This window comes from Haplochromis burtoni, unplaced genomic scaffold, assembly GCF_018398535.1.
Source record: "Haplochromis burtoni strain Fernald_Lab_line unplaced genomic scaffold, NCSU_Asbu1 Contig_74, whole genome shotgun sequence".
NCBI lineage: Eukaryota > Metazoa > Chordata > Actinopteri > Cichliformes > Cichlidae > Haplochromis > Haplochromis burtoni.
The window spans coordinates 972194-993929 of record NW_024582435.1 but is presented as its reverse complement, the minus strand read 5'-3'; the positions used below and the strand labels follow the sequence as shown (position 1 = coordinate 993929).

General features: G+C 43.7%; 1 protein-coding gene across 1 annotated transcript in view; it reads left to right on the top strand.

Annotated features, from left to right (window-relative positions):
- LOC102309614 (partitioning defective 3 homolog B) overlaps nucleotides 1-20198 on the top strand; it is a gene marked incomplete at its 3' end in the record, with an annotated part of 144079 nt that extends 123881 nt beyond the window's left edge. Inside the window, 4 exon segments of the mRNA XM_005925930.3 lie at nucleotides 1539-1754; nucleotides 3633-3861; nucleotides 19458-19568; nucleotides 19839-20198. Coding sequence (XP_005925992.2) covers nucleotides 1539-1754; nucleotides 3633-3861; nucleotides 19458-19568; nucleotides 19839-20198 — 916 coding nt within the window.
- Between the last annotated feature and the right edge of the window lie 1538 nt (nucleotides 20199-21736).

The following is a 21736-nucleotide window of genomic DNA, read 5'->3' as shown; positions in this document are numbered from 1 at the left end:
TTTGCCCGTCTCCTCTCTGAGCGGACCACTTACATTATGCATGTGCACACGTTCATTGTGAGTTATTACTCGTTGTGTGTTTGTGTGCGTTTGGTTAATGGTTGTTTAAATAGATGTGGAAGTCGCCTCCTCAGTCCTCGGTCATCTCCTGTGCAGTGAGCACGCGCGCGTGTGCACGCACGCACGCACAAACAGCAGCAGCGTGTATAGGGAATCATTAGCTAAAGTGATGCAAGTTTAGCTATCATGAATCACAGTGGCATCATATCGACAGGCCACGGCCAGCAAGGAATCCGAAGTGTGTGTGTGTGTGTGTGTGTGTGTGCATGTAAGGATTACCAGTATTTTGAGCTGGCAGCTAGCCCAGCCTTCCTCCCTTCTTCCTCATTTTTCTCTGTCCTCCTTTCTGCCACCGGGGTTTCCCATGATGATATCCTCTGGAGGAAACTTAATTTGCTCCCTCCCAGTCATCTTTCCTCCTCCCCATCTTGTGTCTTCTCTGTTTTAGGTGGCACAGAGTGACACTTGCATTACCTCTTCTCCCTCTTTTGTTTAATAAACAGCAATCCTCTGAAGTGGTGGAGACATCACAGCGGGGCCCGAGGCTGAACCCGGTCCGGATGCTTTTAACTTGGGTTTGTGCAGCACATAGCAGCAGTTGCTAGGTTGCCTGCAAAACGCCAAGAGTGCAAGCTTTGCTGTTTCTCCAAATGTAGACTTTGTGTGCTTGAAACGCGAGGCTCTAACACACATCTGATGTCTCTCTCCCTCCTATGAATACTTGTCTTCTCATCCATCGTTCTCCTCTTCATCATGCTTCCTGCTAGATCCCTCCCTCCCTCAGTAATATCTCTCACAGCATACTCGTGATGATGGATGGAGATCTCGGGACGGTGAAGCAGACTTCCCATCCATCACAGACTCAACAACAGGATAGTTAACTGCATCGCTTTTTTATTGGCACTTCTCTCTGGAGTTCAGCCGTCACCTGGCGGGTCTGGCTTTGGTCCTCGTGTCTCCTTCAGGGTTTTAATCTGATCACAGAAAGGTGCAGCAGCGATAAAGCTTTTTTCGATCGCCACACCTGAGCAAAGGTGTCTCTTTCCTACCGTATATGTGCAGGTCGGGTGTTCTGTGGCACTGAAACCAGGAGCAGAGCGACAGTACCTACATCGCGGACGTGCAGTGAAACTCTTCAGATTTGGCACCAAAGTTTAAAGATGATCTAATGAGAATTTGCTGATCAAAATTGAACATGTTTTTGGTCAGAAATTAAGATATTTATCATTAGAAATTCTTCAGAGATGCTTTCTGACCCTTTGAACTTAATGCAGTAAAGCAAAGGGAGATGTGATACTTCAAACTAATCTAAGCTGTCTACCTTGAAACTGGGGTTTCATATTCAAAACCACTGTGTGCTGCCAAGCCTGTAGCTTTCTGTGCTGTCAGTCTCACCTTCAGTGATCAAATGCAACCTGACTGACTGTCAGGAGGAGACACCTGCAACATGCTAATATTAGTTCCTTTTCCCCCCACAGCATCATCAAGCCCCGTGGAGCTCGGCCCCACCCTGGGCCTGAAGAAGTCCAGCTCCCTGGAGAGCCTCCAGACGGCCATGTTGGAGGTCAACAGAAAGAACGAACTCCTCCCGTTCCACCGCCCTCGCCCAAATATGGTGAGGGGAAGAGGCTGCAACGAGAGCTTCAGAGCAGCTATCGATAAATCCTACGACGGGCCGGCTGAAGATGATGACGGTAAGCGGGAGAGAGAGACGCGTGTCTGCGATAGGCTGACGATGCATTGTCATTCATTTGTCTACACATCACATGTTGCTGCGTTAGAATGTCAGATTTGTATCTGCAGCTCGGTCCGATTGGTGACATTTATCTTCACCACGCTCACGGGGAGTTTCCTAACGCAGTGATTGATGCCCGCTCGACTTACCGCCGTGCGCTAGGTGTTCCCCAATTACACTTTCTCAAGTAAAGTGTGACAGGGGCTTTGCAACAAGCACCTTATGCCTCCAAATATCAGCACATATTCAACTCCCAGCTGTGTTATTAGCAGCCAAGTCTTATCAGTCACCACCAGAGTAATGAGTCGGCTTGTTTCAGATCACTACACTCACACAGGATAGGACTAATAGGGCATTTCAACACACACACACACGCCGCGGCCACATCTGTCACTATCCTTCTAAATATTCAACACTTTCAGAGCTGCAGTTAATCGACAGAGAGCACTGAATCTGTCTTTCGTTCCTCTGCTGTGTGCTTCTCTTTGTCTGTTGTCGTCACTTTTTGCTTGGGTTTAAATCATGTAAATGCTTATCGAGCGCTGCCTGTGAGAGGTGAGTTTGCACTCTTTAGCCTGGACCTGCGTTTGTTAGAAAGGCAAACACTGGTAATATTTTGACAGTCCAAACGAAGCAGTTAATGTGCAGCAGATGCATTGTGTGGGGTCCTGAGCTGAGTCCAGCTAATACCACAGGAGAACAGCGTGTCACAGTTTCTAATCTATTCACTTGTGATGAGTCGGTGCCTTTGAGGCCGTTCTTCAGCTGGGATGGATTACTCTCAATACTTTTTCTTATTTCTGTTTAATTTGGATCATTTCTTTATTTCTTTGGCGCAGAAAAGATGAAAAAATCCCGACTTCATGCTGACATGTGACGAGTCTCTGGCATCGACCTGCTTTGAAGCAAATATTCTGATTGTTGCTTCAACCTGTTGTTGTGATATTTGCACATTTTCTGAAACACTAAAATTCTGTGAACAAGCCTCACAGGAAAAATAAAAACCCACATATGTGCACAATTATCACAGCAACAAAAACTCTTTAGTGAGATCACGTCTGCTGCCATTGTGGATGCTGTGGGTCTGCAGCAACACACACACACGCACACTTCCATCCTCCCGGAAGACGGTCTTTGTAATTAATGCTGAAGTGAATACCCAAATAAAATTAAGCCCCATTTGAAGTCATAAATTTAGTTTGGTTAGCTTATGAAATCTGACAAGGAGTCTATAATTTCTGCGTGTTTGTGTGTTTGTGTTGCGTCTCAGGCCTCCAGTCTGTCAAAGAACCAATGAGGCGTCACGGTTTACTCTGTGAAGAGCAAATCAACTCTCTGTAAAGCTGATAAGTGCACTGTGGAGAAAAATGTAAACTCTGTCTGACACTTTGCACGAGTCGTTTTTATTTGTGCACATTGTTGCTTAATGCGTTTGTTTTTTTTGGCCTTGACCCTCTTTGTGACGTGCTGTGTGAGCACCAGGCTCAAACTTGGAGGTGAACGTGCAAGAAAACGACCGTGCAAACAGTTTGTACTCACACAGCGTCATCGGCTAAACGTGGAAAAGTCACCAGCATCACTGACTGACTGGTCGGGTCACACCCCCAGAACAGTGCGTTGTTTTTTTCTGTAGTTTATTATCAATAAACAACATTTCACAGACATCACCTGCAGTCATCATACTTAAAGCTGCCTTTGGTGGTCTCTCCTGCACAGCAATCCTTCAGGTCAGGTTGATGATTCAGATGTTTATGTTTTATTGAATTAAATCCAAAGTAGTTGTTTTTGCTACTTTGTTTCATCCTCCTTATAGCGTTCTTCTCTTTTTCCCCTCCAGATGATGGTACCGAGCCCAGTTCAGGTCGGGACACGCCTGCGAGTAGTTCCTCTCGGCAGGGAGTTGGTGACCAGGCCGAAGAAAAAGGCAAGAAAGAGAAGAAAAAGAAGGCAAAAACAAAGAAGAAAGAAAAGAGCAAGGTGAAGGGGAAAGAGAAGGAGAAGAAGAAGACCGAGGAGCCCGAGGAGACGGAAAAGAAGAGCAAGAAAATCGGCTTCGGCCTGCTGAGGTGAGGGATTTTAAAACGAGTGCTAGCATTAGCTTCACTTTATTGTGTCTTTGTAATAAAATACAAACTTTGAGCAGAGATGCACCACAGCAGACTAAAGATTCAGTTTAAACAGACGTTATAAAAGCCAGAAACCCTGCTGTCCCCACGGCCGACCACACGGCCGACCACACGGCCGACCACACGGCACATATCAAAGCTTTGAAATAATTTCTCACAGAGCGGTGATTTCCAAAACCAACATCAAAGCGTTTATTAGACCAATGTATTTGTTTTAACGTGTCACCGGCTTCAGTTTCACATTATTCACACCATCCAGACTTGAGTGGAAACGTGGTGGTGCTGGTCTGGCAGTCTGCTCCGCTTTGCTGAGCCTCACTCAGTGAAGTTTAGTGTGTTTGCTGAGACGAGAGTGGAATTTGTGTCTTTCTCATTTGCACTTTTAGATATCAGCGTTTTTTACTGTTTGCTGATCACTTTTTCGTCACCGATAAGCAGTCCTGAACTTTTCTGCTGCTGCTGGATGTTCTCTGTCCTCTCAGAGCCCACAAACCACCAGTTGCACAGGATCAGGTCAGCTTTTGTATCAATGCAAGGAGCAGAGTTCACTGGGCCGTCACCTTTTCTTTGTTTATTGTCAGAAAACCCGACGTGCATCATCAAATATGTTTACATCCCACCTGCGTTCGTACCGTGTCGGACAAAACATGAACACTGAGCTCTTTTTTTGTGCCTTCGTGAATCGCTGTCACATGCTGCAGGGCACAAAGACCGCTCTGAGACCGGTGCCCACATTTTCCTTAAGAGGCCTGAAATTTTCACTCAGAACTATTTTGTATGATTAAGACTGCACCTCTCAGCGTGACTATAACATACGTAGCATGAATGAGGCAAAGTGTTTCAATGAACAATTTACTATACTTTCCACCTTCACTGCTGCCTACTATCAGTGTTTTTCCCTACTGTGGTTCTGAAGTGGGATTTCACATGACTATTACACAGATACAGATCTTCAGATAAACAGCAACGTGCAATTTGATCTGCAAAATAGAGCCGCAGCCTTTCAAAATACACTCACAAAAGCAGTCTGTGTGAACCGGGACACAGAAAAGCACTTCCAGATTTCAAAGTCCCATTTTATCACAATGATTGTATCTCCAAATTGCATGTTATTTAAAGTGTAATATTAGGCAGTTGGACTAATATGCACTAATTTTGTGTAATCGAATAGGTTTCATTCTTTTTCTTTGAAAGTTCTTTCACCTTTCCCCCGATCTCCCTTCAGCCGGCTTTGTTTCTCCCATTCTTGCACCATTTAATCATTAGGAAATAAACCTTTATGATGCGGAGATAGAGCCCGTTTTATTGTGCTAAAATTCTATCTCTGTTATTCAGCGGACTGTGTAAACAGCTAATCTAAGCCTGTTAATAATTATGTCAGATGTTTTTTATTCTTCGCTAAGTGTGACCGAGTGTGAGGATGACTAACGGAGCGCTGTGTCCTGTGTGGTTTACCTTTACAGGAGCTACCTGTCTGCCTCCTCCTGTGTTTATCCTTAGTTCAGCTGAGCTGTGCTACGTTAATGCCGCCGTCCTCCAGCCCTCAAAACACAAAGAGACCTTGTAACACAGAACTAAGTTCCTGATAACTGAGCAGAGATGAGCAGCTCTGAGTCTGATGAAAAGTTGACCTTAATCAGCTTTGCGTGCGTTTTATTGTCAGCTGTGTTTGTCAGTAGTAAAACTGAAGGTCTGTGATTCACTCTGGGTATTTCTCTGTTCTCTGGAGGGACTTTGTTGTTGAGTTTTCAGACTTTTCAAATTAAATATTGCGATATTTGAGGATTGTGAATAAAGCTGCAGTCCAAGATCAGATAACAGGAAGTGTGTGTGCGCAGAAAGTGAGAAAAAGGGTCCTTTTCTTTGTGTGTGTGAACTGATCTTCATCATAGCCTGAGCTCGTCTTCAGGAATAGTTCTCCAGGCTTCCTGAAGGACGTTCAGAGCTTTTCTTTCAGCGTTTCTGCCGCTCGTTCAGTTTCCTGTCGAGATGATCCCACGGTAGATTAATAACGTAGAGGTCCGGGCTGTGGGAAGGCCAATCCGTGACGGTTTTTGTTGTTTGTGTGTTGTTTACTGCACTGGCAGCGTGTTTGGAATCACTGTCATGCTGAAAAATGAAGCTGTTTCCAATCACATCCTTTCCAGATGCAAGAATCTAAATCTGATGGTACTTAAAAAAAAATCTAAACAGCATTTGTTTGCAGAAATAAATCAATGCTGCTCCCTGTAAGCTGCAGCATTTTAATATATTGTCACAAATATAATTGCTGCAAATGTCTTTGAAATATTTGATCAAAATATTAGTTTTGATGCTATCTTGCCCACTCTTAATGGGAACAAACAATCTGTTTTTGCAACAGGCTGCTAGTAACAAAATGGCCAACGATCCAGTTTAAGACTGGTTCTCTGTTTCGTGCAGAAACAACACTGGTTTCTCCCTCAGGTGCCTTTTCATGCTTGAATGATTCACAGATCAGTGTTAAGTGGCTTAACAAAGAAACACCCAAAAAAAACATTCCTCCGAAAATGTTCAGGTATAACGACTGAAACCGATGACAGCAAAGTAAACTCTGAAAGACCCTCAGAAAGTCTGGAAACTGTAGACCACCTAACAAAGAAAACTAGAGCACAGTGTACCTCGTCTGAAGCAAACGTAAAGAAATGAGGAGAGGATCAAGACTTTTGCACAGCACTGCATGTATCTAGAAGCCTGGTGAATCTTAGCTTTGGACTTGAGATGAAGGATGTTGTTTAAACATGTTATCAAAATAACTGCTGATGTCATTAATGACAAAACGTTTGTCTGAAATCAGCAGTGGAGGTCCAACAACAACAACATACCGACTGGGTCCTAAACTCCGTTACTTCAGGTCCCAAAGTCAAACAAACACTGCGGCATCACTGAGAGTTAAAAACTGTCTAAATTCTTTCATCTTTAATAAAATGATCAGCGTTGCTGCTTTACCAGGTGTAACAATTAAGTTTAACATCCAGGCATCCATGAAAACAGAATTTATTAAATTTAACAGAGTTAGAAGTTAGCAGGAAGTTAGCTCGCTAGTTAGCTAAACATGATATAGCATGTTCTGACTGAGAGATTTCTGAAAAATTCAAACGTACAGCTCTGCTATCACTTCCAACATAAATGAAGACAGAAAACTAAACAGCAGTGACGTTTGTAGGGTTACTGAAGTTGGGCTAGCTGGTATATAATGATGTGCTACGTGATCGCTAGCAACACAGCTATGTTAGCCTAGCATAAACACAGTGAAGCTGGAGGATGAACGCTAATAGTGCAATAATCCTTTCCGTCATCGTTGTATTTTTACTCAGTTGTATATAGTATTTGTATTTGTATTCTATTTTTTATCTTATTGTATATTTATTTTATTTTATTCTACTGTATATAGTATTTTATTCTATTCTGTACAGTTGTGTACTGTATTTATTCTTATTGTATTCTAATTTTTGCCTCATAACTTTTGCACTGTCCACTCCTGCTGTGACAAAACAAATTTCCCACATGTGGGACTAATAAAGGTTATCTTATCTTATCTTAACTTTTTTCCACTCGATAAAAGTTAACTTGAGGGTTCCTGATGGTTAGGCACAAATGCAATCACATAGCAGGATGCTGTAAACGGACCAAACTTCAGTCAGGAGAACAACTGAGATCCACAATACGAGGCTAGTTATTCATATAAGATAAGATAACCTTTATTTGTCCCACACGTGGGAAATTTGTTTTGTTACAGCAGAAAGTGGACAGTGCAAAGTTACATAGCAAAAATTATAAAACATTATAAGGCGTTTAATGTGCCTCATAATCCAGTGCGCCTTATGGTCCGAAAAATATGGTACATGTACTAGTATTTAATGACTTCATATAAAATACACACTGCAAACAGAGCTAAGTAACGCAGTCATAAATCATGTTTATATAAATAGTTAAACGATGACAGAATGTACCTCCTTCTTCTCTTTCCTTCTGTTGCTGGTTTTTGTGGGCACACCTCCATCACACATCACAGACTGAAGGATGTGGTTTTTCCACTTCCTTCGCTCCATCGCGTTTGTCTTTGTTTTAAGCGCCTCAGAGTTCAGCGACGGTTACAGCGATACCTTCTGCGTGTGTTCATCCACCTCTCTTCCTCTTCTCTGCCACTCTGTTTGATTACGGTTTGGACAGCCTACGCCGCACACCCGAGAACATCTCCAGTTTAATCTAAGCGAGCCTCCTCCCCATCCATCCTTTCATCTAACCCCCGGCTCTCCCATCGCATCTCGCCACAAGTGCTTTAAAACCATATAATACACCCGAGGATATTTTTAGACCTGTCCCCTACACCTCCTTGCTCATCACTGTAAGAAGGTCTTGATTAGATCCCAGTGATAATCTCAACCTTTCTCTCCTTCTCCTCTTCCTTGCCATCTTTTGCAGCGACCACCCCCACCCCCTCTCTCCATTCCCACCCCGCTAATCTTTGCATCATTCCAATTTTTCCCTCTCCGTCTGCTCTCTCCAGCTCCCGCTCTCTATCTGCATTTGATTGCATGTAATGGTGGTAGACTGAGAAGGCAAATTGGTGCTATTCAGTACAGTTCAATCTGGGGCGAGCTGCTGATTTGTCATATTCATCTAAGGGCACCTTTGATTGGCCTAATGGTCTGGAGGAGAGGCAGTATGGGATACTCTGCCTTACTGCAGCTCTCTGGTTGTACAGTAGTAAGTGTGCATGTTTGTTATAGACGGTTCGCACGTTTGAAACTTCAATTCAACCGCTGCGTTACCTCGCTGATCGTGCACTGCCTCTGAAGACGCTTACTTTACTGGATTTTGTGATTTGAATTGTTAGGTTGGATGAAGGGAGGGTTCAGCGTTGCAAGTACCTGCAGTAACGTAATTACTGTATGTCTCATTCTCATCGTTAACCCCGGCGATAACGTCCAACTCTAAATGTTTGCTTCAAATGCCCTTTAAAGTGGACAGCTGGCTCCGTCATCTGAACCGTTGCCACTTGCCAATCAGATATGCCAGTCATCTGCGCGCGCGCGCGTGTGTGTGTGTGTGCGTGCACCGTGGTAACCGGCCCACCGTCATGAATATTCATGTGCTGATAAAACACGATTGGTCACACAGTCAGATGGTTGTCATATAGTTGGCACATGGTTACTGTGAATCTTCCAGAGAGTGTGTGTGGATGCATTTGTTTTTCTGTAAAGTTGTGCGTCTTTTGTCTTTCTTGCTCAGACCTTTTAGCGTTGTGTTATTGTGCTTTATGTGTACAGAAATATAGTGTGTACACGCAGCCATAACTCTGTGCTCTGCACATAATTTACACGGGTGGAGAGTACGGTTGTTGAGCTGGTCCGTCGTCTGCGTGTGTGCGACCGGCTGTGAAAGAGGAAGGGAGAGAGACAGTCTGTACAAATGAAAATATGGCGATCTATCAGGTGTGACTGGGAGAGGACGAGGTCCACCAGAACAAAATGTAAGCGGGCGCTGCTGCTGTCACTGCATCATATTCATGCGGTTATTGATGTGCGTGTGTGCACGCTGTTCATTTTCAAATTTAAACTATGTTTATTGGAATATCTGATATATAATGGGTCTGCCTATATGAAGCACCACGTGTGTGTGTGCATGTGTGTGTTTGCTGACTATCATTTATAATTATTGAAAAGGTTTCACATGAATGGCACATGTGTACTTAAAGAGCTTTGAGCCTTTAGCCCATTTTTTTACCTCTCACTGATACCAGTAATTAGACTTCCCCCATATTGTCCCATTTTTTTCCTCGTGGCTCCTCTCCCGCTCTCTGCGCTCTTTCCAGCTGGTCATAATGCTGCATCTCTGTTAGACTTAAAGTGCTCCATCGCTGGGACTATTAGCCCATCTCAACGGTGGGGCCCATTAGGACTGACTAGCTCCATTGTGGGCTGTGTAATGGTTGAGCTTCATGCTAGGCCTATTAGCCCGAGTCTGTGCATACTGTATGCCTGTGTGCTTTTGAATGTGTGTGTGTGGTGCTTAGATGAAAAGGTTGATGGCAGAAAATGGACTTACTTTGATGCTGCAGTCCCCATCATTTGCTGGAGATTTTCTGATTGGTGGAGCTCTGCTGTGTTTGAATTAAGCTGCCTGTAAGAGTTGCTGCTGTACAGTTGCAGCACTTAAATAGGCTGTGAAGAAATGACATGTTGGCAGTTTGATGGAGGCCGTATTTCACTCCCGATCTTAGCACAAGTCCAGCAAATGTCATTTATAAATGTATATTCAGGTTGCTTGAGTCAGGCCAGCTTCTTTCTCAGTTAACCCTCAGCCATCTTCTTCTTCTCTTCTTCTTGTCCTTAGCGGGCGACCAGCGGCGGTGGTCTGCCGCGCAACCAGTACGCTGCTGTAGGTGCCGCAGGTTCTCTTGCTTGACCAACGATTATCTTCCATGCTTTTCGATGGTTAAGGCGATGGTTCTTGCCTGCTCGAGGTCAAGTCGAAGGGCCTTCAAATCATCCTGGATTTGTTTCATCCATGTCTTCTTTGGTGCATTTCGATGCACCCTCCAATCGGTGGGGCGGGTCAACCAGAGTAGGCCATGGGGGTAGCGGCTCGGGTCCATTCGACAAATGTGGCCAAACCAACAGAGTCGGCGGCGCTGGATTAGGTTGCTGATCGTCAGTTGGCTGCCGCAGCTGGTGAGGATGGTGTCATTTGAATGACGTTCGCGAAGGGAAACGGCGAGAACGCATCTAAGGCAACGCATTTGGAAAACTTCGAGCTTGCTCAGGTCGTGTTTGAGCATTGTCCACGTCTCCGCACCGTAAAGTAGAATGGGCAGGATCAGGGTTCGGTAAAGGTTTGCAAATGGCTCCTAGAGGTTGCTGGCAGTTTCTGCAAAATCTGATGCCAAGTTCAATTCATGCAGACCTAAAAACCAGTCAGTAACCCCTGGTAACCAGTGGTTGTCAGGGAAAATTGCATATTCCCCATCTTTTTAGTGACTGGTTGCCGGGGGTTACAGATGGTTGAAATTGAACCACCTCATGATTGCTTTGGTTGCTGCAGTTGTCCTTAGACGACTTTTCAATTCATTCAATTCCACATTTAGACTCAGTTGCAACTTTTATTTTGCATTAAACTCGAATGCATGCATCTTAGATTCTTGCATTTTGGCTTGCAGCTTGCACAGGGGCATTGAGAACAGTCTTAGTGGCCGCAGGTTTTAATTTGCTTCCAACTGTACATGAAGATAGACGCGTGCAGTAAAAATGAGATTTCAAGGCACTCGAAAATTTTGTGCATGGAAGACGACTCCAAATTCCCCAAGCAGGGGAAAAAACAGGCTTCTGACCAGACGCTGAATTTCATTGTTTCATGATTAGAGAGCACATGCTTGAAGCAGGGGAAGGACTCTGCCAATCAAACGTCTTGACAGGAAGTCATTGGGGTGTCACTGACTGATGTCATGCCTGTCAGTCATCAGAGCGTGTATGTGTATGTGCGTGCGTGCTTGTTATTGTATCGCACTTGTCAATCACCCATTCCCTCATGGATCTATTTTCCAATGATAGGAAAGGAAGGCGTGTCCTAGGAGTGGTAGAGGGAGGGAGGGAGAGAGAAAGGAAAGAATAGATGAAGTGAGAGTCACAGATGTTTGGCCTGATTTTTCTCGGTTGTCAGTGGGTTTATCGGGAAGCGCAGGTGTGTAACAGCCGCCTGAAGACTCGGCACTCCACATCTGTGTGCATGTTAATGTGTGTGGATTGTACATTGTTACGAGTGTTTTTGCTGAATAACATCTGTCTGCTGGATGTAAAGTCAACATAACGGCTGGTACCGTTTGCTTCCTTCTACTAAAATCTGAATGTTGTAACAACTGAGTTCAATCATGAAAAAACAAATTAACCAAATTTTTTTGGAAAGCTGAGTTTAATTTCACTACCCACACCCCGATCAGTGAAGGAGACTAAAAGATCTCTAAAAGCAGCCGCAATCTAAAGAAACAGCTGTGACACAAAGTCACTGACCTCTGTCGGTCTGAAAGGGTTGCAGAGACATTTCTAAGGCTTTGTGACTTCAATGAAACACGGTGAGAGCCGTTATCCACACGTGAAGGAAATCTGGAACCACGGTGAACCTTATCAGCAGCAACCGGCCCACCAAAATGACTCTGAGAGCTCTTCAGCTACTCATCCAGGAGGTCACATGCCACCAACAACAACATCTAAAGAAGTGCAGGCCTCATTTGGCTCAGTTACGGTCAGAGTTCATGATTCAACAATAAGAAAGTCCAAGGAGAGAACCACTGCTGAGAACCACATCTGCCAAAAAACATCTGGATGATTCCCAAGACTGAGGACATAAAGGCTGAACTTCGTGGAAGGTTTGAGTCCTGTTACGTATGGCGGAAAACTGACTGAACCTCATAGCAATGGTCAAACATGGTGGTGGTGGCGCGATAGTCTGGGGCTGCTTTGCTGTAACTGGTGTAACTGGTGTAACTGGTGTGGACTGTAACAGCAAGCTAAAAGTCTTCCACCTGCTATCTTTTCTCTCTCTGTTGTTCTGTGTTTACAGTCAGGAAGTCTTCACTGGTCGTTTCTGTTTAAGCAGAAAAATCAAACTAACACACCAGATTTGTGTGAAGAGCTCACACGGAGAAGCAGAAGTTGAAAATCCACATCTAACATAAACACGCGTATCACTTATATAGAGTAACCACCACCTGTCTTCGACAAATTAAACTAAAAGTAAGACCGAAATGACACCGCAGTCAAGCGCGAACAGTCTTTCTCGCCATCTGCCGCGATGACATGTGCCGTAAAGTTTTTGAAACATCGACGGTGTTGCCACAGTGTTTTACTGTCTGTGTACTCTACCCACTGTGGGCGTCTCTCTTTTTTAATGAAGCTTGGGATTAAAGCGAGACGGGGCCGTTTACTGTAATAAGCAGACCGTAAGTACGCACATATTCCCAAAGATGCAGTTCCTGTCTTGGTCAGACTTTTAGGCTTTTCCCTACACAGACGGGAGCTTTAGGAAAACCGGCTGTAGAGCAAACTTTCTCACATGTAAATGAGGAGCCATACACTTTCCATACAGACTGAGGTGTTACTTCCTGAATATTCATGAGTTATCGTTCTGTTCCCACTAATGACACAACAAGAGGTGATTTATTCGTCCTAACTGGCTGTTAATCAGCTGCTAATCTTACTCTGACATTTCTTGTGAAACAATGTTTCTCAGGCGATATCATCAGAACTTGTACATTTTAAAATCTCATCAGGCTGTGTGTGTTTAGTTTAGTTTAGTTTAGTTTAGTTTAGTTTAGTTTAGTTTAGTTTAGTAGGACCCCCATTAGCTCATGCAGTATCAGTAGCTACTCTTCCTCGGGTCTGACGAACTTTTTATGAAAACAAAAAAAACTTTCATCCATGAAAGACAAAAAAAGGCTCATAAACAACAAAACAACACAATTAAAACCAACAGCTCCATTAATCATACATTAATTGTTACAAATAAACATCTGTAGGATTCACAGCAGCTCATTTGCTTTTTAAATGATTAACTCCGTCCCAGGGACCGACGTGCTCGTCACATAAAACGTCCAAAACGTAACAAAAAATAACCAATTCTAGTTGTTGTGATAATTCCTGAGATCAAAAACGGTGGAAGTGAACTCCGTGCCACCGTCATTGCTTTATACTGCATTGGATGAGTTGATGTCAATTCTAGAAAAATAACATTTTGCTATAAAGAATTTCTGCTGCTTTTGCTGTGATGATTTTTCTAATAAAGTTAATTAATCCTGCCTTTTACACTTAACACACTTTAGAACTGAACAACTGTGTGTCTGTGTGTGTGTGTGTGTGTGTGTGTGTGTGTGTGTGTGTGTTTGATTTTACATTTTAAATCCACTTTTACGTGGTTTCAATTCATCAAATAGAAAAATGATCCAAATGTGTTTTTAAGTATCAAATAAATGAAGCGCATGAAGAAGAAAAACTGGAAAAGTGTAGTCTCACCTGTGAGACCTTTCTACGTCTGTGCACAGTGATTACATGCAGGCAGTGGTTGTGATTTAACTGATTATCTTCGTTGGACAAAAGGCGTTTAACAAAGGAGAAGATGAAAGGAGAGACGTCGACGGGTTGTTGAACGAAAGATTGAAAGAAACAAAAATGAAACAAGTTTTATTTTTACCCATTGTTCAACAAAGCGGCGTTTAGAGGGACAAAATCAAAGCATGCCAGTTTGTCTCCAGTTTATTTATGTGTTAGTTAACTTTTCTTACCGTGTGTGCGCGTGCACGACGAATACACTCAGCAGGAGTGTTGATTCAGAAACCCTACGTGCTCAGGCGGAAGGTAGTGGCAGGAGATAGGACTTTACTAAGAATGAATCTTTGTTCAACTGTGTGTTGCAGGATGGGAGAGTGGGCTTAATTAAGCTGTGTGTGTCCGTTTTCTTTGAATCTTTCTTCTTCTTCAGCTGTTCTTTCATTTTGCTGCAAAGCGTATGGAAATCGTCGATAGCTGGATGTGGTTGCTTGTCTATTTCCAGTCAGAGAAGAAAAGCAAAAATGGGCAAATGAAGGATAAGCGACAAATGAAGGATTGTTGTGTTTGGCGTCAAAACTACGCCTGCCAACAGAAGACCACATTAACATGATGCTGAGATATAAAAGAATCCATGGCATCCTGATTTCACACGGAAACGTGCATTTCAGATGCACATCTTCTTTTCTATATCATCAACACCTCCAAGAAGAAGATAATTTGTGGTCATAAAGACTTGCCCGTTGTCAGCTGCACCGCTGCGGAGTGATACTGCTGGGCCCAAAGCGTGCCAAGGAAGCACTCCATGCACCATTATGCCATGGTGTAGGGAACACCACCAGGATTCGTGGCGCTGTTGCCAATTTCTGACTGTACCATCTGTGTCCTTAAGCAGAAATTGATAATCCAACAGACCAGGCAACATATTTCCAGTCTTCAGCGGTCCAATTTTTAGCTGTCCACTGTAGCCACACATTTGTGTTCTTGAGATTGGTTTTCCAAGTTTGTAAAGCCTTTCTGTCAGCTTCAACCAGTGTAGGGCATTCCCGTCTGACTTCCCCCATCATCAACACGTTTCTGCCTTCTGAACTCCGACCTTTTAGATGTTGGTTTATTCATTTTCCAGCAGCGTTCTGAGTAAACTTTGGAAACGGTTCTGGAGACAAATGAAAGCTGATCCATTCGATGTGACGAGGCTTGGACGAGGTTGTGAACGTGCCGTTTGGACCTGTGTAACCAGCGTTATTTATAATGAGTTTCTATTAAAGTAGTCAAGTCAAGTCAAATGGCCAACCATGTGCAGCGGTACAGTACGCAGTGAAACGAGACATTCCTCCATGACCACGGTGCTACGTGTGACACAGGACAATCAACACAGGACTGCATAAAGTGCAAATGTGCAAAAACTGCAAAAAAAACAACGACCGTGTAACACCAGACGGTGCAGACACAACAGTGCAACAATGACAGTGGGTCGTGCAAAAGACTGAGCATTGTGCAGAAAGTAAATGGGTGTATGAAGGTGTGCGTGTGTGCTTCAAATTAGCAAGACATGGCGATAATCTCGGTGCTAAATGTGTTCTTTAATTCTCAGAGAAGGGTTCTGTTGTTAAAATATATGTTGTGTTCACTTTATCATCTATTCTTTCTGTTAGTATGAGAAGCCGACACTGGAGAGGACGCAGGGGTGAGGAGAAGCATAGAAGAGAGGAGACAGATTAGCTGAAGAGAGAAGTGCTTGATAGCAAAGGGAAGGAGCAAAACGTCAAAGGAGAGGCTGAGGTGACGGGGTGAAAGCAAGGTACGCTGCGGATGAAACGAAAGAGAAATAAGGTTAATGGGAGGAAAGCGTGCACTGAGGAGACGGTCAGAAGGAGTGGACATAAAAGAGCTGTGAGGAAGGGTACGAGAAGGAGTTGAAGGAAAGGGTAAGCCTCTATAGGCAGCGGTAATTAGAGCAAGGCTCGTCCGCTGTGAGGCAAACACACACACGTGCTGTTAATTCACACAGATGATTGGTGCCCTTCATTGCCCATCGCGTCCACCTCTGTGGGTGGTAAATAGGCTTTTCCCCAGTCTACATGAGGCACTTCAAAGAAACCTATTACCTCTGTGCTCACAATATACCTTCTTTTATTGCAGAAGCAGTGATATGCACGCGCTGAAACAACAAAACAGTCGCACTTTAGAGAAACTGTGACTGTTGTTTGAAATAAACCATAAGCAGGTATAGTGGCACGATCATATATCAATAACTTCACTTGATAAATTAAACATAAAGGCTGTTATAAGGTCATGGTTTGTGTGTTGGAGGTATTAAGTATTTAATACTGGTTTAATTCTCCATGTCCTCCCGACTGTACAGCAGCTGGTTGTAAAGTTTAATGAGCTACCTTCTCCTCCATCGAGCTGGGAGTACAGTAAACGCCTCTAAATGGTTTAGTACGGAAACATCATACTTGGTTACGATTTTCAATGAATTTTATTTATACAGCACCAGTTTACACCAACATCTCCTCCAGGTGGTTTATCTTATGAGGCACAATCAGATGATCTCTTTTGAGCAACAGCTTGACAACAGTGGGGAGGAAGTGCTCTCTTTTAACAGGAAGTGACCTCTGGCAGAACCAGGCTGAAGGAGGGGGAGTCGAAAACTGCAGAAGCTTTAGGGTGAGGGGAACGAGAAGAGAGAAAAGGGGGAGTATAGAGATGTTTTGTTTCTAAACTAATGAAAATGTGCGCAGGTTTTGTAACGTAAATGCAACGCTGCAGTGCTAATGCTGCTAAACAGATTTGTACAGTACAAGTCTTCTTAATTACCCTAAAGATGGAGATGTTTGCAGAGATGCTAATTCTCTGTGGAATTTCAAACTGGATCATGGAAAAGAGAACATTTTGTTTGGTTGCTCTTTGAGGAAGTGTGTGCCTGGCTAATTACAGTGCACAGCTTCATTCTATACTCGTTATGTATTATTTTTATTTTCATTGTCCAACAATCACTTTTAAATCTTTTGTAAATCAGAGTTAAAATAAGGTTGCTGAGAGGACGCAGACTCATCTAAAGACGGATACACGTAATCAAGTTTGGAGCCACCGACTGAGCTTTCAGGGCATCGGTGAGCCAACAGGAGTCACTATGAATGAGACCCAAAGTTTCTGTGTGGCAGCACTTCACCGCTCAAACCTTTGAGGTCGGCCCCCATTGTCCATAAGTCACATGACTGGCCGCCGTGGAGTTTGCCAAGAGGGATCTAACTGGAGGAAACCAGACACTGAGCAGCACCTCATTAATACCATCCCTACAGTCACACACAGTGGTGGCAGCATTGCTATGTTGGAAGCTCTTTCTGTAGCGCATAATAGCCTCGAGCCGTCTCCGGTGAAAACGTCTTCCAGTGTGCTGAGCAGAAGTTTACATGCTAACGGCACGACAAGCAGAAGTTCAAGAAGGAGAGATCACTTGGAAGAGCTGAATTTACTGAGATGGAGAAATTAAGAGTTTGGTGGTTAGACCAACACGGCAGAATCGAAGGACCAACCGAAGTCTAGATGGTGGTGGTGAAGATGAAGACTGAGGCCTGGGTGGAGCTCTGACTGATGTGTCTGTGAGGTGCAGATGGGTGGAGGTGGGTTGCATGAATGAGAGTCTGAAAGGGAGAGTAACAGAGAGCACAGATTTAAACTACGCAAAGTGGAGGCTGGTTGGCTCAAAGAAGGCAGGCAGGAAGATGATTGGACAAGAATACTGATGGCAGTGTTGAGATCGACAGCGAGGGAAGCAGTAGTGATGTAGACAACAGCAGCCCAACCCCCAGGACAGCAGGCAGGTGACTGATTACATTATTGAACTTGTGCAAAAACGTCATCGTGATGCCAGGAAAATACAGGAAGCGTTACTGGAAAGGAGCGAAAGGCCTGGAGTTTCCAGGTACTGTCTGGACTTGAACCTAACCTGAAAATAGCGGTGCACTATTGCTCCTCATCCAAGCGGGTGGAGATTGAACATCTGTGCCTGAAATGGGACAAAAACAGTTTTAATCTTCGGGCTCGTTCCAAAGAAGACACTGAGCTGCCATTGCTGTGGAAGGTGCTTTAACTAAAGGTCCTCTACAGGACCCAAAACTGGCTGTACTTTGTCACTGTGTGTAGATTTCTCAATGCATGCAGTGCTAATCTTATTAGGACGTTTAAAGCGAGGCCTGGTTTGTACTTTAGAAATAAATCTTACTTTACTTGTTTGCCTGTAATTGATTTTGGTGATTTGCTGTATATGCATGCTTCCTCTGCAGTCCTAAAGAGTCTTCATTCACTGACCACTTATATTTTCTATGGTCGTATATTTTACTTTATAAAGCCGTTCTAGGTGGACTTTGCATCTACATCTGTACCCTTCTCTGTCCCAGGACTCATAGTTACCATCTAAACTTTAGATGGAGACGGAGGATGTTTCTTTTAAGAAACATGAAACCATTAAAGTTTTATGTGTATGTGCTGTGGATTTATACTTTATGTTGTATTTGTAGTCTCTCTTGTGAGACAGATTGATCTCAGTGGGACTTCCTGGTAACATAAAGGTAATAATATTAATGATGACGATATTAAATGTTAATAAGAATGTTGAAATGGAGCAAACAACCTGATTGGGTGAAAAAGCTGGAAACCATAACACAAACGGAGATCAGTGCCTGACAACAACAACTGCAAGTTAACTCAGATTTTAAGGTGTTTTTCACCTTTACAGACTTTTGATGAGCCTTAGAGCTCCGTCAATGCAAAAGCATGAAAATATTGACTCGGGTCATTTTTCTCCAGCTCACAGCTGAAACACAAAATCACCCCAACGTCACCAAATCAGTTCTTACATTTTCATTTCCCACTTTAGTTCACTTTTCATTTTCAGCAGTGGCGGCAAAGTCTGAAGATATAATGATGCTCATTATGACATCCAGTCTTGTGTGTCTGCCTGCATCTCCTCCAGGTAATGAATTGTCTGGTGTCCATTAGTGCTGAGTACGCTGTTGATGCTGACCACACAGAAGCAGTATTGACTGCTGTGGTTTGAGTATTGATATGCGGCCACTTAAAGCGGGTCTTTAGGTCTGTCGCGCGTATGCCGTCTTTTAATTTATGTTAGCTTGTATAGACTGCGTTCCTATTGAGCTTCGTGTGTATCCTTCCTCTGTCAAATCTGGATTAACTGCGTGTCTTTTACTCCAGCGTCCGTCGGCATCGAGTTAACCACCTGTGTGTCCAGTTTACTAACCCACCGTGGAAGCTGTTGTTGGTTCAGTTGACTTTTCTATGTGTGTTTATTTGTATGTGAGACGCGAGGGCTGTATCTGCCCTGTGATTCTTTTAAGAGTGGTGCTGATGCAGTGTTTGTCCTTTATCTACGTCCTCTGTATACCAGCTGTACTGTGTGCTGTCTCCGGCTTTCTTTCTGATCCACGTGCTGTGTCAATGTTTGCTTCTGTCCAGATTTGGAAAGAAAAAAGAGGAGAAGAAGGAAGCGAAGGCCGCTCTGCAGCGACAAAAGTCAGACCTCCTGAGTGACCATGAGCTCGAGAGGATGAAAGAAGAGAGAGAGAGGTGGGGAGGTTTCTATCCATGAGATGATTAGGATGAAATAGCTGAAATACTGCACGCACTCAGAGGAGGTGTGTTAGTCTGTCTATGCAGAAGAACATGAATGCTCACTTTAACAGCTCTTTTAATTACCTTTATCAGTCTGTCTCCACCCCTCTGTATGCTCCACGCCTGTCATATCTGAGCTCTATGCTTTTGATTTTTTTCTATGCTAGTCCACTAATCAAAATACATTCAATAGATGCAATAATTAGTCCTGCGTTTCCTTTCCAGAATCGAGGCATCGCATCCCGAGTTACAAGATCAGCGGCAGGGCGGCGGCGGCGGTTCGGCATATCCCGATTTTGAAGATGATGACGCAGATCCCAACTACGCCCGTATACAATCCTTCAGGGACCGAGATATGGGCTCGGTGCCACAGCCTCTGTCTCAGTCGCCTCCCTACAGAGCGTTTCAGCACGCGCGTACACCTTCCCCTCTCGGCCCATCCGGCTTTCAAGGGCACGGAAATCATACTAACGAGCCCGGAGTCATCCCCGATGATGACCCTCTGGATAGGCTCTACGCCAAAGTCAACAAATCAAGGGGAGCTGGAACTACGTCTCCTCCTGCTCCTCCTCAGGCTAATGACAGGTAAGGAGCTCCGACCTTGTTGGGATGTAATGATAAGACGAAAAGGATTTTGAGAGCACAATGGTCTCATTCATTAGTTATGTTCAGATTCTATACCTGGAACATGTGAAAGCTCAGAAAGGTGTGGATACACCAGAGTCCCACCAGGTGTGGCACATGGGAGGCTCCCAGTGGAGCTTGTGAAAAAGTTTCACCATCAGTGGGTTACAGGGGCCATCACACAGCTACAGCGTACTGTTACCTGTGTGTCAGAAAGGTGTCGTGTATACACAGACCATGACCAAAGCGTGCTGTCACTTTTAGTCCGCCTCCTGTTCCTCGTCAGTGTTGCAGTACAGCGGCATCTTCATGTTTCCATTCTCTTTGCTTCTACTGAATCACATTCGTGTGTGTGTGTGTGTGTGTGTGTGTGTGTGTGTGTGTGTGTGTGTGTGTGTGTGTGTGTGTGTGTGCCAGTTTTAAAACAATACAGATAGAGACAGACAAAAAGAAAAGATTGACTTGTTTGTGCTTCAGTCTTCAGTGTGAGTGGCTGTGTGCTGACGTACACATAACATCCGTGTGTGTGTGTGTGTGTCATAAGAAAGCAGGGCTCAGTGTTCCTCTCCGTTTCCCAATCCTGACTTCTTTCCTTTATGATGTCAGTCACAGCTCACTTACCTCTGAATATATCTGCCAGCGCAGATATTCTCCCACACACGTGTGCATCCACCTCATTTCTGTACCCGTCTCCTTGCAAAGGAGTAAAGCTGTTTGATGGACAGCTCCGAGCATCCCGGAGATGTTTTCTGACACTGCTTTTCCTGTATTCTTACCTTCGTGCCTAAGAGGGTTTTTCTTTTTAAATGCAGAGTCAGGACTCTTTGACCTTGATTCACAGTGTCGAGTCCCTCAACATTATTAAAAGAAATCTAATTGTTAAGAGGATGGACAAAAAGAAAACTGTCTCACCAGCATGTAAGCTGGGCTCGGGAATCAGATAATACACCAAAAGACAATCATCTACAGTAGCTCACAAAGCTGTTTTCCCCAACAGTCCACAAATTCCCCCCTCTCTGAGTTTTTCTTCTTCACTGGAAGCTGGTTAACTGCCATTTACTTTACTCTAATTAATTTGATAAGCGCCACCACAGAGAGCCACAGAGTAGCTATTCTGGTAAGTCTAATTGGCAGGGTGGGAAATCAGTTTAGAGTGCCTCCATGTTCGAAGGCAAAATATTGATATTTGCCAGCAGTGTATTGATAATGTATTACAAGAAGAAATTTCACAATATGTTGCTGTATTAAGTCTCCCACTCATAAATCTCATCCTATGCAAAAATATAAAATGTTATATTTATATAACAAAATAATAAAAATGTTCTTTTTCAAATGGTTTGCCTCATATAATCTGTAAAACCAATAAAACCTCTGAATTTAGGCTTTAATACTTATTTTGTTAAATCCAATTTAACGTTTTCTCGTCTTTTTCCTTATTTAAAGCAGCATGGGTCTTAAAATGTTTTGATTTCTTTAGAGCTATATATCTATGGCCTCAG